This window comes from Onychostruthus taczanowskii, unplaced genomic scaffold, assembly GCF_017590055.1.
Source record: "Onychostruthus taczanowskii isolate IOZ18803 unplaced genomic scaffold, ASM1759005v1 scaffold9, whole genome shotgun sequence".
NCBI classification, from domain to species: Eukaryota; Metazoa; Chordata; class Aves; order Passeriformes; family Passeridae; genus Onychostruthus; species Onychostruthus taczanowskii.
In genome coordinates, this window is record NW_024506993.1 from 9,884,821 (window position 1) to 9,899,140 (window position 14,320).

At 43.1% G+C, this 14,320-nt stretch overlaps 2 protein-coding genes across 2 annotated transcripts; one reads left to right on the forward strand and one right to left on the reverse strand.

Moving 5' to 3' along the window:
• Positions 1-1,706: 1,706 nt before the first annotated feature.
• Positions 1,707-4,700, reverse strand: LSM3 (LSM3 homolog, U6 small nuclear RNA and mRNA degradation associated). The gene is made up of 4 exons (XM_041426085.1): positions 4,653-4,700; positions 3,617-3,727; positions 2,423-2,518; positions 1,707-2,120 (listed from the first exon to the last, which is right to left on the reverse strand). Exons 1-4 carry the CDS (start codon positions 4,671-4,673, stop codon positions 2,040-2,042), a joined length of 309 nt encoding a protein of 102 aa, XP_041282019.1. The 5' UTR covers positions 4,674-4,700; the 3' UTR covers positions 1,707-2,039.
• A 44-nt stretch (positions 4,701-4,744) lies between these two features.
• On the forward strand, positions 4,745-14,261 carry XPC (XPC complex subunit, DNA damage recognition and repair factor). Its single transcript, XM_041426084.1, has 16 exons — positions 4,745-4,906; positions 5,501-5,699; positions 5,892-6,025; positions 6,301-6,424; positions 6,927-7,011; positions 7,493-7,650; positions 7,863-7,983; positions 8,177-8,266; positions 8,684-9,616; positions 10,087-10,247; positions 10,493-10,574; positions 11,025-11,159; positions 11,662-11,831; positions 12,029-12,122; positions 12,335-12,424; positions 12,971-14,261. The coding sequence occupies exons 1-16, from the start codon at positions 4,795-4,797 to the stop codon at positions 13,178-13,180; spliced, it is 2,898 nt and encodes a 965-aa protein (XP_041282018.1). The 5' UTR covers positions 4,745-4,794; the 3' UTR covers positions 13,181-14,261.
• The last annotated feature ends 59 nt before the right edge of the window (positions 14,262-14,320 follow it).

Sequence of the window (14,320 nt, forward strand, 5' to 3'; positions counted from 1 at the left end):
CCTTGAGATTTGAGAAGGCCTTGAGAAAATATTAAAGGAAAATTAACAAATTCTTTTTCAAACTCTTCAGAAATAGCTATCTTGAGAAATGGTAAATAAAGCAAACATATGATCAAAAAGGAGGAAGAACAAGATGAAAGAGACCAGACTGCAAGAAACTTGTCAAATGTTTTGGGCTTTGGTGTGTTTAGGATTTTTAAAATTTTATTTGGGGGATTTATTGTTTGGGGTTTTTTTTTTTTTTGGGGAGTTCATTTGGGGGGTTTATTGTTTGGGTTTTTTTTTTTTTTTGGGGAGTTCATTTAGGGTGATGTACTTTTGTTGTTGTTTTCTTGTTTTGTTGGGGGCTTGTTTGTTTGGGAGGGGATGCTTGTTTTTTTGTATTTTTTTTTAATCCACATTCATCATGGAGAGGCTCAGATTGGCTCCTGCTTCAGACAGCTCATGTCAAATCAGAGGATCAAGGATGCTACTGGCCACTTCAGTGACACAAAACAATAACAGTTCTTTACAAGCAAACAGTAAATACCCAAGAAATCAATTAGACAATAATTGATTGCCAACCACCATGATCTCTCACTTATAAAAAAGCAGGTAACAAATGAGACAATTTTTAATGAGATTTCCAGGGATTTATGAAGGTGATCTGACTTTTCCAATTGTGCTGATACCCCTGAGATATAGAAATATTGTACATACAGATAACTGTGTTATGCTGGCAAATACAGCTCAAGTAAAGGGTACGTGGGACTCACATCCATTGTCATTCTCAGATTCTGTAAGTGTTATTAACAGATATGAATTTAAAATTTATCAAGGTAAAAATTCCTGATTTGCCAGCATTTTGAGCATGTCAGTCCTCCAATACAAAAATCCAAGTACAAAAACGAATGGAGAAAAAAAATCATTGGCAGACCTTGCATTCCCTCACCACTGTCTCTAGTTATAATCTTCAAGTTATGAAGATTTTTAACGGTAGCAGAAAGTGCCAGAGCAAGCTGCTTTTGCTAACCCTACAGAGAACCTAAATAAATAAGTTTAAATCAAAAGTCAAGTTTCATAGGAAGTACAGACCTACATCTCTCATATGATTCTAAAACATAATTATAGCAGAAGTGTCCTTTTTTCACTCATGAAGGCAAGTAAACTGCAAACAAAGTGGGCAGGAGAAAGTATGTATTAAAAAAGAGCTTTGTTCAGGCCTTCGCTAAAGATAATTTATGAGCATCCTTAGGCATCCAGCAGAATTTCATGTATTCAAGAATTGAAACATGGTACAAACAGTGGGAAATGAATGCAGCAGGCAACTCAACAGCACGTGAGCAACAACCTCAGTCCCTACTTATGGCCTTGCAAGCTGCAACTGTTAACAAAGCCACAATGAAAATACCTGAAAACATTGCACTGAAGCCCATCTTCTTTATCTTAGGTGGAAGATTCATATAAACACCACTTCCCTACAATGATGATATGCATCACAAATTTGAACACAGAGCCATAAATTTCAGCACCATTGATTGATGTAGTGCTGTCCCCAAAACCAGTAATCTGCAAGACTTGGGTATCAGTAAGGACAGAAGTCAGAACAACACACTAAAGACACTGCTTGTTCTGACAGCAAGGCTGATACTATAACCTAATAAAGCACTAGCTCTAAGGAAGAACATAGACCTCCCACCAACACAAAAAACATGACAAGTCAAATCTCAAAGATAAACCGAAATTTATTTAAAACAACAAAAGCAAGACAGTGCTACTGCCAAGATAGAAAAAAATTAAGGATTCTTTTACTGAATGTGGCAAGGCAGGCAATTTACAGCAGTTTACATTAATTCTGAGATCAGGTGGGGTTTTACACTGCTTCAATTGACTACATGTACTTTCTGCAAGACAAACTGGCTCCCCTTCCCCTCCCCTTTTCAAAAGAACTGACAAAAATATCCTATAAAAAACATATACAGAATTTTGAGACATGATTGAAACATGAACCACTGTCCAAATGTCTGGAACTTTCCAAGAAGGTTAAGTCCTTTTTTGCTTCAACCAACCCTCAACGGGGGAGCTACAAGCACAACGCCATCCCCTCTGACAAAGAGCATCGGAATATTCCTCTTGGTAGACTGTGAAGGAGGAAAGAAAAGTTTACATTTACAAAACATTCATTTCAATCATAAAAACACACCTGAAACAACTCAAACAAACACTCTATGTTCTGGCAAGCTGAAAGAGATCAAAACAATTAACACCAAGTCTCTAGATATCTTGTGTACTTTCATAACAGTTCATAACATTCATGTCCAAATCCTGTTAGAGCTTGGTTCAAAAAACAGTCAGCAATAAACTACTTTAACAATATAACACAGTGTAGTTTTAAATAAAAAAAAACCTGTGAGGATAAATTAACTCCTTTTTTAGTCCTTACTTTATAAATCTCTTCATAGGTTTCTTCATCAATCTCTATTGTAGTCACAGTTTCTTCCACATCACCCAAAATCATATTTAAGTGCTGATCATAAGCCTGTAGAAATTAAGTTTAGTTTACTATGTTTTCCAAAATTCAAACATGAGTTTACTAAAATGAGAATTTTAGCAAGACTTTGAGACATAAATAGTTTAGTCTGATTTTTACCAAAACATAGTACTATCAGTTCCAGTTCCAGCTCAACACAAACATAAACAAATGAGAACTCTGCAGCAGGAAAAAGAATGCACGACATTTACATTTACTGAAACTTGCAGGAAATGGCTCTGAAGCATTCTGTGAGAGCACTTACCAGACCTCAGAGACAGACAGACTTTGTTAACACTAAACCAGCTACACACTGCTGCCAGTCCAGCCTCCTGGAATGGATTGCCTGGGGAACCTTACAGGGTATGAAAGCTGCTTCTCACACAGCGCTACTAAACCTTGAACACATGTTCCAAAATCCTTACAAAAGCATGTTGCAAACTAGACATGTCCTCATGGATCTCTCATTATCTCTGTGCTTCCAAAGGAGGTGAGGCCCAGTTAACTCATGGGGCACCTGGCTCTCTTCCCCAGCAGAGCAGAGCACTCAGGGAGGCTGCCTGACTTAATAGAAAGCAAAAAATCTGAGAAGCCAGCTGAGCACCTGTCCCATCACAGCTCCCAGGGTGTGCCTTAAGGGATTCTTGTTTGAAAGTGATGACCTCAGTCTAGAAGAGGCCTCAGGGTACATCATACGAAGAGGCCTGCAGCATTATTGCTTATTTCACAGACAGAGAACTGGAAGCCAAAAAGCAGTGAAATCAGTTGCTTGGTATCATTCAGGAGATAAGAAAAACAAAATATATCTCTTGATTTTCTAGGGAAGCAGTTAACTGACAAAGTAGTACTGATAAGTGAGATTTTTCCACCAATCACATTACAGTTATGGCAACTAAGATAGTTCTTAACCTACCTTCTCCAACCATTTCTGTACTTTCAACCATAAAATGCAATTACTCATGTTTTAAAACTAGTTTTTTCAACAACCACTGGAATATTACAGGTAAACTTGTTTAACAGACCGTTGTACATAAAGACTGTTGTACATAAAGCACTGCCCAGTGCTTAGCTGAACGAGCACAATAATATTGTGAAAGCTTTACTTACATGTAATCTGCCTCTAAGCTCTCTGTCATTCCTCATTTTGACATAGATTCGCTCATCTAGACTGAGTCTAATGAGATCAAGTGGCTCCTCTACAGTATTAGTTGTTTGTTGCTAAAAAAAAAGAAAAGCATTATTTGTATAGAAGAAGCCTGTGAACTTTTCCATTCCTCAATGTTTGTGAGACACAGAAAACAAAGGAGTGAAAACACAGGTGTAAATTACTTGAAATCATTCCATCACATCCTGGTGAACCCCAGTGCTGCTGATTTACCGCTCCACTGCCACTCACCAGCCCTGAGCAACGTGAGTCAAAATATTTCAGTTTAGTCTGCAGCTCATCATTCTTCACACACAGGTGGATTGGAACGAGATGGTCTTTAGGGCCCCTTCTAACACCAACCTTTCTGTAACTCTGTGAACTCTTTTTCCTACCAGCAGCCACAGTTTACACTGCGGGAACCAGCAGCACAGCTGTGCCATGGCACGGAGCAGCTGAACCAGCCGAACCCGTGATGACAGCGGTGCCGGCACAGGGATGTACCCGGGCACACGCTCGGGGGCTCTCGGGCACCCGGGCACACCGTGCCCCGCACACTCACCGCTCCCGAGCCCTTGCTGGGCCGCACAGCAGCCAGGCCGGGCCCCGAGGCTGGCGTGAAACCTCAACACACAGCGGCCTGAGACCCCTTGCCGTGAGAAAGGCGCACTTCGAGGATCACAACTACAAAAGGGTGAAGACCTCCTCCACATCTTCCCTATGTCATGTATATCCCGTATTTCCGCTCTAGCTACCTCCTTCCTTCAGAGCCCAGCGCATTGCCCTCGGCAGCTTCCCCCTTTCCCTCCTCCGGCAGTGCCGGGGGTCAGCGGGCCCGCAGGAGCCCGGCCCGCGCCCCGAGAGCGGCACCAGCTCCGCGGCCAGCGCGGATTTCAGCTCGCACGGGAAGCGCTCCCGGGGGGCCCGGGCGCACCCGGCCCAGCCGTGCAGCCCGGGCTGCCTCCCCTGCAGCCGCCGAGAGAGCCCGGAGCCGCTCACCTGGTCCACCTCATCCGCCATCTTTCAAACCGCCTCCCGCGCCCGCCCGCGAGACTTTATGGCCCGGCCCCTTCCCCTTCCCTCCCCTCCCTTCCCTTCCCCAGCTAGGGGCCGGGCCGGACCTGCCCGCGCCGGCAGCGCCATGGGCAGAAAGCGCAGGGTATCGACCCGGCCCGCGGCCGCCAAAAAGAGGCGCTCCGGGGGGCTGCCAAAGGAGGAGGAGGAGCAGCAGGAAGAGGAAGAAGAAGAAGAGGGTGAGTGCAGCAGGGAGGCCGTGGCGGGCCGGAGCTGCGCCACCGCCGCTGCTCCGGCCGCGGGGTCGGGGGGCAGCGATGGCAGCGCACCTCGGGAAGAACGGCAGCGCCGGGCTGGAGGGCGCTGGTTATCGGCTGTGTTGTGTTGTCGGCTCTGTTACCGGCTGTGTTATCAGCAGGGTTATCGGCACTGGGATCAGTGCCCCAGATCCCGCGCGTTAAACCCGCGTGTGACGCTGACGAAGGCCGAGCAGCCCCTGAAGGGTGGTTTCATCTCGGCCGCGCTCTCCCGAGCAGCGTCACACCGTAATAAGTTGTTGTGAGTGGCAAGCACGACGCTTGGTTTTCCGCCGATTCCATCGGTACGACTATCGGAATTTTTAGGTACTTCTTGTGAGTTACATAAGTATTTCCGTCCAAATAGTCTCGCTGTCCCAATCTTGCCTATTTGTAAACAAACAATGACATGCTCAGCATTGTGAGTGCTCATGTTCTTCTGAAGCTGCCTCTAGTGAAGTCCGTGGAGATATTGCTTCAGATTGCCATGGGGATGAAACTCCATCCTTTAATCTTCATTTCTTTTCTCACGTGCAGATGATTTTGAAGATAAAAAGCCCAGTATAAAAAAGACCTCAAAAGTTCCAGCTAGGAAAAAGGGAGAAGATTGTGATACTGAAGTTTCCAAATCAGCAAAAACTTCCAAACCTTCAAAACGAGAAGCAAAATCACAAATAAAAGAAACTAAAAAGAATGCTAAAAGTAAAGAGAATTGTATCAAAGAGGAAACATGCGGGTAAATTTATTTATCATTCAAGTCTATAGGACCTTTTGCTTCATCTTATTTCTTTCTGTGGTTTGATTGTCAAATACTCAATCTGTTGTTAGTGATGCAGAGGTCATGCTTGATTTATTTCCCTATTTTTAGTCTTTGATAAACAAGCACCTCTGTTTCCTGATGCTGTCACTGTTTTGATGATTTTAACAGTGATCCACTGAAGCATCCTCAGAAGGAGATGAAGATAAAGACAGAATCTCCTGGTAAAAAAGAGGTGGATGAAGACAATACTGACAACAATGATGATGATGATGAAAGTGAAGATGAGTGGGAGGATGTGGAAGGTAACAACTGCTTTTTTTTTCATGTTAAGCACTTTTTAAGAGCTTGTGTATCACAATGATTCTTCAACAGCAGGTGACCAGCATCCCACAGTTTTTCAAACAACTTAGCACACACAGCAGTGTTATGGAAGATCCAAGAGCTTGTAGTTGCTGGATGTGTTCTGTTTAAAGTTGTTTGAACATTTGAGAAGGAAAACGTAGGTTTTATCCAATCATCAGTCTTCTCTGGTAATCTATTCCATGTTTACTTATAATGTAGTATTTTATTTTTACAGAACTTCAGGAACCTGCTACAGATAAGTTAGAAGAAGCTGCTGTTCTTCCGTCAGTGGGGCTGCCAAGCAATCCTGTTGAGATAGAGATTGAAACCCCAGAGCAGGTGAAGAAAAGAGAGAGGAGGTAAGAACAAGGAGGTGGTGGAGGGCTGCTAAAGGCTGAAGTTAAAAATACCCTAAGTCTTGGCTGTCACTGACTTGGTGTGTTCAGGATGAAAATCTCCACTTGGTGCAGACTGTTGAGTAGGAATGATGCAGGGTTGTGGAATGAAGAACGGTTTACACACTGACAGCTCTACCAAAAATCTTCAGTGGAAGTTGGCAGGAATGGAAGAGGCTTTTCAGCTTCCTTGAAAATCAAGTGTGTAACTTCATTGTGTTTTACTGTCTCCATTTCCCTGAAAGGACAGTAGGAGGTCTCTGCAAGGAGAGCTGTGGGTGAATGACACTGTGTTACTACAAAACCTTAAGAGCCTGTTCACATAGCCAGTCACTAAACCTTTCCTTAAGTGTACACAGGAGGTTCTCTGGGATGGACTCTCTCTGTGAACTGACCCTGTTCAGGAACCAAGAAAGGCAGGTTCGCAGAAATCCCACAACATCCCTTTCTTTGTAATCTCCTGCAGAGAAAAAAGAAAAGCTGAGTTTGAGATGTACCTTCGGAGAATGATGAAACGTTTCAGCAAGGAAGTTCGTGAGGACACACATAAGGTATTTGTCACAGAGAACCGTGGCAGAGAAGAAATGGAGCATAAAGGTGTCTGAACTGATTTGTAATCAAAATAAATTAATTTTTATAAAATAGTTAGGATGGCTACAAGTGAAAAAATAAAAAAAACCTGTAGTCCTGACAGATGCTCGTTAAGGTTCCTCCTGAACTGTGAATTGGAAACACCAGTGCCTGTGTTAGTAAAATTCTAACTCAAAGCATGTGAGTAGGATGTATATTTCTCCATAGAGGGATATATTCTCATTCTGTCAGAATTAAACTGCCAGTCATGTAGAGCAGGAGACACTTGCAAAGACTTCGGTGCTTTGCTGTCTTCTGAAGACAGCATTGTGAGTGCTTGGGAGGCTTTATTGTCACCTCTCTGTTAAAAGGAGCAGTGAAGTATTCCTTGTCTTTACCATGGGCAGTAGTTCCAGTAAGGAAAATCTCTCATGAACTCACTTTTAAACTCCTCTCTCTCAGGTTCACTTGCTGTGTTTATTAGCAAATGGTTTCTACAGGAACAGGATCTGCAGCCAGCCAGATCTCCTTGCCATCGGTCTGTCCATCGTCCCCACGCGCTTCACCCAAGTGCCTGCAGGCCAAGTGGGCCTTGTCTACCTTTCCAACCTGGTGAAATGGTAAAACTCCCTTCTGATGGTGCTGTCACATAGAATGGGCAGCAAGAGTTCAGGGAGAGGGGTAACTGTAACTAGCAATTATCTGTGGATTTTTTAAATTTTGTGTACAAGGGTGAGAGGGGCTGTCCTTTTTAGAGAAGGAGAGGGTGAACTCAGAAGTTTAGGAATACAGTCACAAACAGTGGACAATTAGCAGGTGTCTTGTATTTCAGGTTTGTTGGGACCTTCACTGTCAATGATGAGCTTTCCACTGAAAAAGGGGAGCCCCTTCAGTCAACACTGGAGAGGAGGTTTGCCATCTACGCTGCACAGGATGATGAGGAGCTTGTTCATGTAAGAGTCTGGGAAGTGCAGGGTTGGTTGGTGAGTTTGGATGCTGTGTGTCAGGTCATACACAAAGTGGTGGGAGGGGTGGATTCAAAGAAAGCAGATTGGTGACTTAAGTGATTCGGTAGCTTTTTATTCTCTTGTATTTTTGTCTCAAGACCTCCTGTGATTAAATTACTCAATTTAAACTGTTTTGCAGATATTTTTAATTATTCTGCGAGCATTACAGCTGCTGTGTCGCCTTGTGCTGTCTTTTCAGCCTATTCCTCTCAAGGAGACAAGACCAAAGGTAGTTTTCGTTGTTTGTGTGGAATAAGGAGTAGGTCACTGATTTAGTAGGATTAAAAAAACTTTCTGGCTATTATAGCTTGCAGTGAATCGCTTACTGCATGAACCAGGGTTCTGTCTACATTGCAGAAAATGCACACGCTTAATTTTTAATTTTCTTCTTTAAAAAAGCCACTCATTTCTGTGTTTCAGCAAAGATTTCTTAACGTTTCAGTGGATTTACATTTCTTTAAAACTTAGATGGCAACTCTTGCCACATGAGTACACCTCTCTTCAGCCAGTTGCCTGAAATTTTCAAGTGAATTGACTGTGCCTGCTGACCTTTGGTCTGCATGAACCTTGGGCTGATTTCAGTCTTTTTTTTTTAACAATATTCTTAGCTGTGGTGATAAAAATGACCTGGCCTGTTTCTCTGCAGGGAAAGAGCTCATCCAAGAGGCTGTCTCACAGCAGCACCTCTGAGGGACAGGAGAGTTCTGCCACGACACCCAAAGCTGTGGCAAAAACATGCCCCTGCAAAAAAGCCAAGCAGGATGAGAAATCCTCAGAGAGCAAAGAAAACAACAAGGAGCCAAAGAAACCCAAAACTGCCCAGACCAAAAGGACACCCAAGTCAAAGCTGACTGAAGGTAGCCAGGAACAGAAGGAATCAAATAATGAGACCAGTTCAGCAGAAAAAGATGTGCCAGTCAGGCCCAAGAACGACCGCCGGAGACGAGTGGCCTCCAAAGTGTGTTACAAGGAAGAGAGTGGAAGTGATGAGGGCAGTGCTTCGGACTTTGAGCTTTCAGAGGAGGAGAGTGATGTTTCTGATGAGGATTTTGAAAGTGTCCCTAAGAGGCGGAGAAGCTCACAGGCCTCCCACAATTCAAAGCTGACAACTAAGAAAAGGTCAAAAGCTGAGACTTCAGAAACAAGGCAGTCAAAAAATTTGTGTGAAGCTGAGCCTAAGCCAGCAAAAAGTGCAACTCCAGGCTTACCTCAAGCACAGAGGAAGAGAAACAAAATAATTTCTAGTGATGAGGATGAAGGACACCAGGAGATGAGGAAAGCTGTGGGCACAGACCAGTGGCTGGAAGTTTTCCTTGAGCCTGAGGACAAGTGGGTTTGTGTAGACTGTGTTCATGGCAATGTGGGCCAGCCCCAGCTGTGCTTTGCACATGCCACAAAGCCGCTTTTCTACGTTGTGGGATTTGACAACGATGGGAGTGTCAGGGATGTGACACAAAGGTATGATCCGGTGTGGATGACCTCAACAAGGAAGAGCCGTGTGGACCCCGAGTGGTGGGAAGAGACACTGCAGCCCTATGAAAGTCCCCATGTGGAGAGGAACAAGAAGGAGGAAAATGAGGTAAATCACAGTAGGTTGTTCAGGACATGTAGTGCCAGGAGTCCAGTCCTTGGATTCCCATTCAGGCAAAAAGCATTAGAAGTCTCTTTCCATGAAGAAGAAGGTTTGTATTTGAACTTGAAATGTTGAGATTGAACATAAACAGAATATGCAGTGGTAGATTGAAATAATAGGAAATGATGGAGGCTGTTCAGACAGTTTGTATAGCAGAAGTACTGCACAGTTTGTGCTGGAAACTTAGTAGTGAGGTTTGTGTAGTGTTTAGCATTACTCTTCTCAGAGTTTTTAAAGTACATAGGTCAGGGTACACATCTAAGTACTTATTTGCAGCAAGAGTGTTTTGGTCTGTTGGCTCATCTGCTAAGTTTCTGGTGATTTTTTCCTTTAGTTTATATTATAGTCATTCTTATTTTCTTACAAAGGGTGGTGAAAAAGTTGTGAAATTACTCTTTTCTGTATAATTCTTACAGTTTCAAGTGAAGCTTCAAGATCAACCTCTACCAACAGCAATTGGAGAGTACAAAAACCACCCTCTCTATGCACTGAAGAGGCATCTCTTGAAATACCAGGCCATCTATCCTGAGACAGCTGCTATCTTGGGGTACTGCAGGGGAGAGGCTGTCTACTCCAGGTGAGTTGTGCACCTATTATCACCTGCATCTGTGATCTTTGTAAGAAACTGGAGAGCTAATTTGCATGATGGTATCAGCAGTAGTGTCAGGCCACATGCATAAACAGGTGAGGCATTTAGCTGCTCTGACAGCATTTGTGTATCACTAAGATACAGATTTTTTATTATTCCTAATATAAGTTTATTGTGGATCTGTTGGGGATTATTTGAAAACTCTTACATCTTCTTCTTTCTGCCCTTTTCAGAGACTGCATACACACTCTGCACTCCAGGGACACTTGGCTGAAGCAAGCTCGAGTGGTGAGGATTGGAGAAGTGCCTTACAAGGTAAGAGTTTGACTTTCTCCTGTGCAATCCATCTGCCCTCTAAAGCTCAAGCTCAGTTCTGTTTTGGTTTTTGTCTTCTGTCTTGTCAGCAGGTGCAGATTTCACACGTATTTGCATGGTTTGTGGTAGCTGTACTGTCCGCCTGCTGTGCCTATAGTTCCTGCATCCTGCCCAAAAACCAGCTTTGTTTTTTTCCCCACCCCAAAGGTATCTGGCAGAACTGCTCCCTTTTCACCTTCTCCAGAGGCATCTCAGTGTTTCATATGCACTGCTGGATCTCTGCCTGTTGCATACAGGTGCCATGGCTTGTCATTTACACGCAATGGATATTGAAGCTAGGAAATAGCATTTCTGCTCTCCCAGAACCTTCTCCTTCGGTGTCCTAGGAAAACCTGAAACCACTGAAATCAGCTTCTTGTGATGTTACAGGCCTGGTTGTTGTATTTGCAGATGGTAAGAGGATTTTCCAACCGGGCAAGGAAGGCGCGCCTGGCAGAGCCGGCGAACCGGGACCTGGAGGACCTGGCACTGTTTGGCCGCTGGCAGACAGAGGAGTATCAGCCTCCCATAGCAGTGGATGGAAAGGTAGCTGGGAAAGCAGAGGGCTGGTGCTAAAGGAAGTGGTTTGTGTGGAGCTCTGGGCTCTGTTTTTCCTGAAGTTGTATGTTTCAGATGTGAGATCAGTCTGTAATACCTGGATTCAGGATTAAGAGTTCAGAGGTAATTGTTCACAGGAGGAAATAGTCAAAACTTTAGTGAGGCCTTTCTTTCACAAGTACTCACTCAAATGGCAGTGAGTGCAGACTGCTAAAGTCAACATTTTATTGATCTGACCTTCCTAGCCTATGTTTTGCCTTGCTAATTCTCTGCATTACAGTCTGAATAACAAAGCTTGGGCAGGGGACATAGCTAGGAGACAACCATGCATCTAAAATCTAGGCTTGTACCTTGTCATGTGAATATTAATTGAATACTGGAGTGGAATATAGCAGGTCAGGAGGGGAGAGTCCCTGAGTTGCAGCAGGTATTTTCACCTCTCTTCAGAAAGCAGGCTTATCACCATTTCTCTTTAATCTTACCGTAACAGGTTCCTCGGAATGAGTATGGAAATGTGTATCTCTTCTTACCATCCATGTTACCTGTGGGCTGTGTGCAGCTGAAACTGCCAAACCTGAACAGAGTGGCACGGAAGTTGAACATTGACTGTGCTCAAGCCATCACTGGATTTGATTTTCACGGTGGCTACTCACACCCAGTGTATGTAAAAGCTGCTTTGTTGCACCTGTCAGGTGTTGATGTCCCGGAGAATTTGCATATCTTGTGTTAAGGGGAGCATGTGACCAGTTGTACACTTTGATCCTTTGAGACAGACAGAAGCTTTTGGGCTGGGTCAGCAGGCATTTGTTCCCTTTTGCCTTCTTGTAGCTGACAGAGGATTGTCTTCTCCTTCCTAGTACTGATGGGTATGTAGTGTGTGAGGAGTATAAAGAGGTCCTTGTTGCTGCCTGGGAGAATGAACAAGCAGAAATAGAAAAGAAGGAGAAGGAGGTGAGAACTACTTTTGCAGCTTCCTTATTGTTATATTTACAAAGTAAATTTCATTGAAACTGGGCAGTCAAACAGGGCGGGCTGTGTAAGTAACAAGCACAAAGCTTTTTGATGACAGTTTAAAAATCTTAAAACTTTCCTTCCCCATGTGCATAAATCCATTGAAACTCACAGCAGTAATTTTTTGTCTTTCTCATAACAATCCCCCACAGAAGCGTGAGAAAAGAGCTCTAGGGAATTGGAAGCTGCTGACAAAAGGACTTCTCATCAGAGAGAAACTGAAGCAACGCTACTCCATCAAGGTATCCTGCATTTCTGTTAGCCATTTCTTTTTCTAGAGGTTATTTTAACTGTAGAATAAAATTGCTTGACTGCAGTTTCTCAAAAGTCTTCAGCTAGTCAAAAAAGCTAGGCCAGAAGTTCAATGTAGTTATGTTCATCAAAGATTTGTTACTGTTTAACAAGGAATGAATGCTTTTAATTTTATTACTATTTTCTGTTTTGTCATACCCCTTCCTAGATTTATTCCTCTAAGCCAAGCATGTAGCTAACAAATGGGAGAGTAGGGGACCATTTCTTTTTAGTTAGATATTTTAGTTCTTAATTTTTTCTGCAAGGAGAAAGATGAAAAGCCTGACCTTTTTTAAACAGGTTGTCAAAAATGCTTATGTTGCAAGAATGTTTGGTGTTGAGAAATAGAAGCAATTTGGGTGGGAAGCCAAACCAGAGCAACCAACTTCTGTAAGGCCACTCATTGTCACTGTGACCAAAGACAAGCCCTTTTAGAAAGGGGCAGTTACAAGTGATTCTTAGACTGACTTTCTGATTTTCACACCTGTTTTTTCCAGGCTGAGCCATCAGCACCTGAGACAGAGAAAGGAGGGGGATTCTCTTCTGATGAAGAAGGAGCTCCAAGCTCAGAGAGCACAGTGGGGAACACAGCCATGTATTGGCCCCAGAATCGCCAGCTAGAGAAACAAGAAGAGATAACAACCAAAAAGAGCAAGCGAGAAAAGAGAGGGGAAGCAGCTCAGCTGTTCCCTTTTGAGAAATTGTGATTACAAGCTTTTTACACACTTTGGTATTCTCAGATGCAGGAAACATAGTCATGATATCCTTTACCAGTTAGGGCCTTAGGCTCTTCCTCTGCACTTGTGTTTCTGAGCAGGCAGGGACCAGCCTAACTCAGTATCCAGTTTCCTTTGAGATCACAGGTATCACTTAGCTATCACACTCTTCCTTTTGTCCTTGGACTCAGGAGAAGAGCTGCACCTTCCAAGATCACTTTGCATTGTTGGGGTTTTGCTCTTTTGTACCACTCAGCACTAATAGTTCAGTTTCCTGAGGCACTCCGGCCATCAACGGTCTCTTTTCCCATTTTTCTCATTTTCATTTTTCCCTGCTTGCTCAGAACTAAAGCATCCAGCTGCTTTTTATCTGTCTGCAGAGAAGTGGCCAAAGGAATGCTGATGCCTGCTTTGATCCATAGCTTACCCAAATCAGTGGTGAGGTAGAGTTCTGGCCTTTCTGTCTCAAGGGGGAAATACTTCCTTTAAGGTCTAAAAAAAGCCCCCAAAATCAGAATATGGAAGAATTAGTATTTTCTAAAGAATACTTACATTTTGTAATGTAAGTTTGGCTTTTGAGCCTGCCATCTTTATTTACTCTCAGAAATCTTGTGCTGTGGAAGGGAGAAGCCCTGTCCTTATTACCAACTTAGGGTTCAGTATGTCTTCTTAAGCAATTTGTACATATTTGCTTCTGCTGCTTATCAAGATCCTCTTCTGGATCAAAACACGTAAAACTGGCAAAATCTCACTGATGGAACAAAATTCACTAGAACCACAGAATTCTTATTATCCAGTACCATAGCATTAAAAATTTTTTGAGAGAGGAATATTAAATCTACATAAGCTTTTGTTGCACTTTTGTAGTAGAAATACTGATCTGTCTTTGGCAGTATGTATCTAAAGTCCACTGACACAGTCTCTTCAAAAATGGAGGGGAAAACAATTTAGTGATTGCTGGACATTGTCACAGAGTAGGAGATGTAAGAAAATGGCTTTCATGTAACTATGTTCAGAAGAAAATCTATTTTTGTACTGTATTTGTAGATCAAAATAAAGTTTGAAAAAAAGAGTATGTTGTCTGTTTTTAGAATGCACAAGTAATCTCCAGTCTCCTTAAAATACAAGGGG